The 8,471-nt window shown below is 43.8% G+C and overlaps 2 protein-coding genes across 3 annotated transcripts in view; one reads left to right on the top strand and one right to left on the bottom strand.

Annotated features, from left to right (window-relative positions):
* LOC110401302 (retinol dehydrogenase 12-like) overlaps positions 1 to 111 on the bottom strand; it is a 7,236-nt gene extending 7,125 nt beyond the window's left edge. Inside the window, exon 1 of the mRNA XM_021402238.1 lies at positions 3 to 111. Coding sequence (XP_021257913.1) covers positions 3 to 111 — 109 coding nt within the window. The remainder of the gene's footprint in view (positions 1 to 2) is intronic.
* On the top strand, positions 7 to 8,463 carry VTI1B (vesicle transport through interaction with t-SNAREs 1B). Of its 2 annotated transcripts, none has more exons than XM_021400891.1 (6): positions 7 to 224; positions 3,744 to 3,802; positions 5,280 to 5,471; positions 5,857 to 6,030; positions 6,966 to 7,027; positions 8,113 to 8,463. In XM_021400891.1, the coding sequence occupies exons 1-6, from the start codon at positions 110 to 112 to the stop codon at positions 8,117 to 8,119; spliced, it is 609 nt and encodes a 202-aa protein (XP_021256566.1). In that variant the 5' UTR covers positions 7 to 109; the 3' UTR covers positions 8,120 to 8,463. The 2 variants fall into 2 exon arrangements, with proteins under 2 accessions (XP_021256566.1, XP_021256565.1); XM_021400890.1 differs by having other exon boundaries at positions 8 to 224; positions 8,108 to 8,463.

Below are 8,471 nucleotides of genomic sequence, written 5' to 3'. Positions count from 1 at the left end.
GCGGCGCCGAGGCGCCCTGTCGCGCGGGCGCAGGTCCCCGCGGCCGATGGCGGAAGCGCGGCGGGAACGCGACGCGTAGCACCGAGTCGGCGGGAGGCGGTCGCCCACCATGGCGATCCGCGGCCCCGCGTCCTCCGAGCACCTGGAGCGGCTGCACGAGATCTTCCGCGGGCTGCACGGCGAGCTGCGGGGCGTGCCGGAGCGGCTGCGGGGCGCCGCGGCGGGTGAGGCGGGGCGGCTCCGTCTCGTCTCGTCTCGTCTCTTTCGTCGGGTTCGCGGAGGCTTCGCCCGCGGTGTGCGGGAGGACGGCGGTGCGGTGAGGCCCTGCGGCCCGGCCTGGCGCTGCCGGAGCCGCGGGGCTCGTTTGGCCCCGGGCTCTGCTTAAGCTCCCGGCTGCAGGCTTAGCGGAGAAGGGGAAGTGGCCGCGGAGGGCAACCCCGCGGCGGGGAAGCGCCGCCTGGGTGTGAGCAGCGCGGGCTGCGGGCCGCATCCTGGCCGGTCCCGGCCTCCTCCTGCGCCTGGAACGGGTCCGTTCTGCGTTTGGGCGTAAAATCGTAAACCTGAGAGACGACAGTATGTTCAGAGTACGGCAGTCTGTGCGCTTAGTGACGCCAGGCTACGAGTAGTGTAACGTTTCACTTCTTTCCCGAATTTCAGTGTAATAGTGAGCTAAATTCAAGATCGCCATCCTTGTAATTTCCAGAAAGTACAGCAGGGGAAAGACCTTTAAAACTGCGAGTCACGGCTTTCAAGAAGAGTGTGGCCAGCAGGTCGAGGGGGTGATTCTCTCCCTCTGCTGTGCCTTGGTGAGGCTACACCTGGAGTGCTGTCCAGCTCTGGGCTCCCCTGTTCAAGAAAGATGCAACTTCTAGAAGGAGTGTGGCCAAGGGCCACAAAGATGATGGGGGGCCTGGAGCATCTCCCTTATGGGGAAACGTTGAGAGACCTGGAGTTGTTCAGCCTGGAAAAGAGAGGACAAGGAATCTCATCTCATAAATATGTAAAGTGCAGGAATAAAGTTGACGGGGTGGACTCTTTCTGGTGGCGTACAGCGATAGAAGAAGGGAGTAGTGGGCACAAACTAGAACAGAAAGTTCCATAGTAGCGCAAGGAAGAACTTCTTTACCGTGAATGTTCAGAGCGCAGGAACAGGATGCCCAGAGAGACTGGAGTCTCCATCTCCAGAGAGATTCGAGTCCCTTCTGGATGCTTTCCTTTGCAACCTGTAGGGAACCTGCTTTAGCAGGGGGTTGGACAGGGTGATCCCCAGAGATCCTTTCCAACCCCTACAGTTCTGTGATGTACAGCTGCCTTTATTTTGGTGGCAGTTGCCAAGAATGAAAAGCATAAAGCAAGGAATGCCTTTTTGTGGAGAAGGGCCCTGGAATCTGGGCATCATTTCCATAAAATTAGTTGGAGGTGGCTGCTGGGAAGGATGAGATTCTTTGCTGCCTTGAAACGCAAACTCCACCCTGTTGTTGGGAAAAGAATGGGCAGAGACTGTGCTCACACACATTTGAAAATGCCCCAGAACACTCAAATTTCAAAGAACAGAAATTTCTGGTAGGAAATCCTTATTTCCTTGCAGAAATTAGAGTGATCAGTTTTGTGGAAAAAAAAGTAAACCTTTGTCAGGTCTCTGGATCTGTGATATTCCCAAACAATGAATTTTGAGCAATGGGTCTAAACAGAATATTGACAGGCAGCAATTTCTTCAGCGCTTGGAGCTTGTAAACAGATTATAAACTGATTTTTTCAGACACTCTTTGAAATGTTAATGCGATGGATTTATTCCTCAAATCTGTGGCTGAAAAAAGAACAGTAATGTTTTTGCAAAGTACTAACAAGGGAGTTTAAGTGAAGTCAGGAATTTGTCTCTGGTGAAGGCATTTGTAACGCACATTGTTTGCTGCCTGTGCACACAGTGTGGGCGTGGGTCTTCATTTTTCAAGCTATTCTGAAAAGTCTGTGGGACAATAAATGGTCTCCTATGTACTTCTTTGAGATGATTGGTACCTTCCCAGATTCTAGGGGGGACAGAACATGTCATTATCGGACCATCCTTCAGGGGGCAGAAGTTTGGAAATGTTATCTCTCTGTGAACAAGAACAAATTCTCAGGTCTGGAAGCAAGTGTTTTCTTCCTTCCAAACTTATAAGAGGGCATTTTAAACAGCGTGGATCAGTTTCAAGTATAGATACCGTCTTCTAAATAAATACAGTTATCTGTCCTTTTCAACTGATTCTGTTTCGATTGGCTGAAATGAAATCTAACAGATGTTGATGAACATGTGGGTAATGTTACTGTGGCTGAAGCGCAGTGCTGTACTGATCCGACTGGGGGCACCCAAAGGAGGTAAAATACTGCTTTTTCAGCACTGCTTCAGGTTTCAATTTTTTTGAGATGGCAGTTGTTCTAAGAGGACACTGCATTCTCCAAATGAGTGACGTGACCTGCATGAATAAAATATGACTATACAAAGTTGTTTTCTTGCTGTGTGCCGGCGTCCTCGCTAGCAACTTGGCCATTCAAGCAGTCGCATCAGCACAAATGTACATGGCAGAAAAGCATGGAAGGAGCTGAGGGCAGTCAGTTTAGGAACACCCTAAGGCAGCGTTTCCTGCAATGTAAAACTTTTATTCTGTCTTAAGTCCACTGCAGGTGAAGCTCAGGGGCTTAACAGGGATTTGAGCTGAAATGGAAGGGCCCCAGTGTGGGCACTGCACATGCACGAGATGAGCTGTGTTTAAATGTTTTGGTCACTGCAAAATTTTCTCCCGTTATTCTGTTGAGAGCTCAGTGGTTTAAAAATGCTTCTTTTGCAGAGGGCCATATTTTAAAAAGGCATTATCATGCCCGTTTTGTACTGCAGCAATGTTGTCATATGGTTGTCCGTGCAGTTGAATCAAAACAGTACTTTTACCAAGGTGACTGCAAAATTTTACGTAAGGCTGAATCACCCTCTTCTGAGAGAGGTGAATGAAGTTACTGTATATTTGTCAGACTTCTGATAGAATTTGGTTTAGTTCTGCAGTATTCTGCAGGACTTTCTGGTGGTGGTCTTCAGTGCTTTCACAGAAGCCGATAAAACAGATTTTTGCTCTGATAAGGTATGAGGAGTTTCGGTTCTATTTTTATTGAGCTTGCATATCAGAAAGGTATTATGTATTTGGCATGCGTTAAAAGCTATGTCTTTAAGGTTTGGAGTAGAGCAATGATGAGGAAGCCTGTTCCTTGGCTTCCAAAGCCCCAGATTCAAGAGTGCAAGCAAATGACAGTCTTAAGCAACTGAAACGTGTGGTTTTGTTGGCTGATTCCAACAACCGATGTCATTCCAGAAAAGAGAAGCATTTGGGTATTAGGCTGGGAACCTGATCTGGCTTACTAATGGCGTCTTTAATCTGGGAGCGCTCTGTAGAGCGCTTGTCGTATTTGACTGGTTGTTTTTGGAAGATTGCAAGGATGCAAAAGCCCGATTTGCTGGAATCTTCAGGGGTGCTGTAGGTGGACGTGATGTTCTGTTCTAATCCAAATGAAAGCTTCAGCCTTCGGTAGTCTTGCTGAATGTGTACAAAAATGTGAAATGTTAGTGAGCTGTTTACAAACACGTCCTCTTTGTTATTCTTCCACGTTGAATGTTTTCAGCAGGCAGAAGAATAGTTGGGGTTTAAAAAATGACTTTTTTGCCTACCAGAGCTAGTGGCCGTTGGGTCTTATCTGATGTGTTGCTTTCTCTTCCACAGAGGAGAAGAAAAAACTAGTTCGGGAGTTTGATGAGAAACAGCGTGAAGCAAACGAAACGGTAAGCCTAAGCCTGCAAGTGTGGCCTTCCTGACCGGTTAAAATGCCGATTACCTTAAAAAGGACGATATCCCACATTGTACTTCATTCATGCTCTTATGTTGGCAGACAAATGTTCCATTTTTTAATCTGTTTGATTCGTTGGTGTGATTGATATGTCTGTGTTTGTATATAGAGAGACACGGAGAAGTACTTACACTTTTTCTGTTCGGTGCTCGGTCTGGTTATTGCCTTCTATTTGAACAAAGGAGAGTGGTAGAGCTGCGGTTAGAATTACTGGAGATTGCAGGCAGGACGCGTAGGGAATCTGCTTTATGGTTTTTTTATTGTTATTTGGTGTTTGTTTTTTGCTATCTTATCTTCACGTTGGTGTTAACCCACATTTTTCTGCAATAGTCTGGTGGATGGCCAAATGTCAGGGACTTTAAATGCTTGCAGCCTCTGTTGTGTGGGCTTCCTGGGCAGCCGGTGACATGGGACAGTGCAAAAAAACCCGGGGACTTGTCTTTCTAGGCAAAACACTGTGCATCACACTTTTTCTTACTGTGCTACTTGTTGGGAGCACTGTGCTAACTTGTAGCTCGATGAGGGTTGTTTGCTTGTTTTGTTTTACCACAGCACTTGCAACAGAAATCTACGCTGGCTCTTCTCCTAGGAGAACTGTTTCTGTTAGGTTACACATTGATTTTCATGTTGCTCACTTGCGCTTCTGTACAGCAACTGCGGGTACCAGATGGTTGTTCTTGCTGTCCTCTGTCAGTACTCATGTACTGAAAAGTTATGCTTTGAAAGCTGTGCTTTTTCCCTTTTAACAAAAAAAAATTGGTTGAACATTTGAAGTGCATCTTAATAGATCTGAAAATTAATCTGTCTTACAGTGAAAGTAAAGCATGTACCAATGGAAACTGCAGACTCCTCTGAGTGAGGGTGGGTTTCAGCCACAGCTGGACTGGATTTTTTGAGGTGTATCTGTGTAGACGCTGCCTTGTACCGGGGACAGGATTAAACATTGTGAATCCACAACAACTGTCACCAAAAGTTGATGTGACAATTCATGCAGCCAAAATCTCAGGGTATGCAGATCCGGTAGACAGACTCAGTGTGTGTACTGAGCAGCTTGCCTACATGTGCAGTAGATATACAATGTGATCTGATATCCATCCTACAGACGCTTAAGTGATACGAAAGTGAGAACTGTGAATTTTGAAGTTACAGAGTGACATTTCCGAAAATATCAATCTTTAACCTTGACAGTGAATTCTTTTTCTTGAGACATTGCACAGCTGAAACCCCAGGTGTGCTGAACTACATTGGGAGAGTGGTGTAATTGATACTGGGTGCGAGGCATTGGGTTAATCCTCCCCCCAACCCCAAATCACCTAAAAACATGTAAATCCCTTCATCTAGCGGTGAGTTCTGGGTATAGCTGTTCGTAAGAATGAATTTGATGTTTTAAAATAATTTTTCTTTCCTTTAAGCTCCGGGAAATGGAAGAAGAACTGAAGTACGCTCCTCTGCCATTCCGCAATCAAATGATGAGCAAAATCCGGGCGTACAGAAGGGACCTCTCCATGTTCCAGAGGGAGATGAGAAGCACAGATTTGGGATTGGGCCCTGGAAGTCAAGGGGATATGAAATATGGAATCTTTTCCACGGAAAATGAACAGAGTGTGAGCATCCAGTAGAAACTGTATTTTAACCTTTTGTGGTTGTTTACAATGATGTTCCAGATATATTGCTTACAGTGTTTCTACTTTTATCCACTTGCTTTCTTAAATCACTGCCCGTGTATCTCTTTGTGTGTAACATGAGTATCTTGGGACGGAGAAGAAAGACCTAGAACTTGTAAGAGAGCTTTTCTGTTCTAAAACAAAGATGTGAGTGTAATCAAAATGGTAATGTGTGGTTGATTACCTGTGCAACGTATTTTTAAAAAGAGTTATCGCAAAGACAGTTTTTTTTATAGCTAAATTCTTAACTCTTCAGCTACATATCCTTCTTTTTCAATATATCAGAAGACTGTTGTTTAATACTTAAACGTATGTTGTTTTTCAGACTAATCTGCAGTCACAGAGGGTGCTGCTTCTCCAGGGAACAGACAGTCTGAACCGAGCCAGTCAGAGCATTGAGCGCTCACACCGGATTGCTGCAGAAACAGATCAGATTGGCACTGATATCATTGAAGAACTTGGGGAGCAGCGAGAGCAACTGGAACGCACCAAGAGCAGAGTAAGCGGAGAACCCGCAGACAGTGTGCTGACACAGCCCAGTGTTAGCTTAGAGGGAAATGTATGCCTGTCATTGTACTCAGAGACCCCCAGATGGGGTGAGCCAGTTGATGCTTTCACAGACCAAAGGCTGTCGCACTGCTATGTTGTGCACGTAAAAGGAACATCTTCCCGTAGACTGGCCCAAAGCATATCTGCTGCTGTTTCTGTGCAAGGCCAGGTGATTAAGCCAGGTGATACTGCTGCTCCAAAAGTTAGCATTGCTGAAAAAATTACTGATCTAAAAAATGCTAGGGAATTGTCCGCCACGTAAGATTAACAGTAAAGGTTTAGATTTGGGAGACAGTAAGTTCCATTAATTAAATGAAATTTAATGGCAGCAGCTAACACTAACCTTGCAATATTGAGGCTGAGGTGACAGTTTGGTTCATTTCTGAGCGTTGCCAAGCTGAAATGGATCATCCATTAACAGTTCAGTGGTCAAATCCATTGGGTCACACAGGCTTGTCAGGGCAACATGTTTATTTTCTTTGCTAGAAGCCTAATTGCATTTCAAACAGTTCTAGATACGCACCAGAGGAGAACATGTTGATAACAGAAGGCAGTTGTACTGACAGCGAGATTAATGAAACAAATGTAATAAAAGGGCTTCATACCAACTTTCTAATAATTATAGGTAGAGCGTTCATAAATTGCATATAATTTTTGCATGTACCTAAGGGAACATATCCCTGACAGTCTTATTTCTGCCTTATTAAGGAGACAGCTATGCCCTTTGTACTGTGCTCGGAGAGCAATGTTGTCTCTGAATTTTGAGAATATATAGTTAGTGTTGAACACATTCTTAATTGTAACATTTAAACGCCATCAAATTGCATTTGCATCTTTAGAACTGTATGTTTTTTCAACTGGCAAATAACTTTTGTTTCTTCTTAGTTGGTGAATACAAGTGAAAACTTGAGCAAGAGCCGTAAGATTCTGCGTTCCATGTCCAGGAGGTGAGTAGCACCTGACTTAGAACGGTGCAGTGTTCAGAAGGTAGTACTGTTGCTTACCAGTTTATGGAAAAAAGTCCTGTAGTGTCAACTGGAACTCCAGGGAGATTTTAGGGCGTGTGCAAACATTGTGTGACCATGTGCAGATGCTAATTTGTATTTTTTTCCTCTGTGGTAATTACTTAGTGGAGTGCAGGGTAGGTGAGTGAATGCTACTGAATTTGTGCTGTAAATTATTTGTATGCAGTTTTATTAAGATAATGCTGGGGCTATAACCATCAGGCACGACAGATTGTAGTGACAGGAGGGATTTTGACTAAACTACAGTCGATTTCTAAAGGTAACTTTTGAATGGTGTTTATATTCAGGTTGGCAGATGCCGTGCCATAAATCACTGCAGCATTAAGCGATTTAGATGTCTGATGACACAGACAAATCCGTCTAGCCCCCAGGAGCGCCTTAGCGTAGGTAGACTGTTATTTGAGAAACTCTGAGCTTGACCTTATACTATTTTGATGACTAAAGCCGTGGTTGCTTAAGTGTATTTGTGGTTTAACTATGTGGTTTAATTATTCTTATAAACCAGTTCATGGAATATTTTTTTCAGTAGGTACTTCTGGTCTAACAAGCTTTTTCCTTTATACTTACCATAATTTCCTTTAGCAACAATTTTCAAGGGGAAAAGTACATTAAGTTGAGATTTTTAGTCTTAATTCAACTGTGTAGTTTCAAGTAAAATTACCACAATGTAGGGTATAAAACTGCAGCAGTTCAGCTTAAATGTTTCTTTTTGCTTAATTGAATGAACAGGCACACGCAGAGCAGGATGCTCTGCCTTACTGGGGAGTGGGGGCAGGAGGAAAAGAACAGAACTACTGTTATTGAAATAAAAGATGGAATACAAAATTTCAGGAAAAATTAAATGGGCAAACACTAAGCTTGCCTTTTTGCTTGTTAAGTGCTATTTATTTAAAATAGTACTGGCTGGAAGGGAATTTACTTTTTGAAGGTAAGAATCAGCTTTTTTATTATAAAAACAACCTTGGATTATTTGTTTTTTTTTTAATTATTTTTTAACTCTAGAGTAGCCACTAATAAGTTGTTGCTGTCGATCATCATCATCCTGGAACTAGCCATCCTAGGAGGTGTGGTCTACTACAAGTTCTTTCGCAGCAGATGAACCTTTGTGACTTTGTTTTCCACTGCTGAGGAATAGGATGGGATGTCTTCCCTTTGGCTGTCTAAAACTGAACTATCTCATGAGACAGCATGCACTACTGAAACTGTACTGACACGAGAAAGACAGTGAAAGGAAGTAAAAGGAAAATACAGAGACAGACTTGCAAACTACCGGTGAGATTACAGAGAAGGTAATAAATATTTTATTGTCTCAATTTGTATATATTTAACTAAATGAATAAATCTTCATATGTAATACAGTAGCCAC

Source organism: Numida meleagris, chromosome 6 (genome assembly GCF_002078875.1).
Source record: "Numida meleagris isolate 19003 breed g44 Domestic line chromosome 6, NumMel1.0, whole genome shotgun sequence".
Taxonomy (NCBI): domain Eukaryota; kingdom Metazoa; phylum Chordata; class Aves; order Galliformes; family Numididae; genus Numida; species Numida meleagris.
Note: the sequence above shows the minus strand (reverse complement) of the source record. Positions and strands in the feature narration are given on the sequence as shown.

Bases quoted from the DNA above. Each gene is read 5' to 3' on its own strand.
- VTI1B (XM_021400890.1), top strand. From the start codon at position 110: ATGGCGATCCGCGGCCCCGCGTCCTCCGAGCACCTGGAGCGGCTGCAC. The intron at 225-3,743 runs GTGAGGCGGGGC...TCTCTTCCACAG, and splicing joins GCTGCGGGGCGCCGCGGCGG to AGGAGAAGAAAAAACTAGTT. The intron at 5,472-5,856 runs GTGAGCATCCAG...GTTGTTTTTCAG, and splicing joins CCACGGAAAATGAACAGAGT to ACTAATCTGCAGTCACAGAG.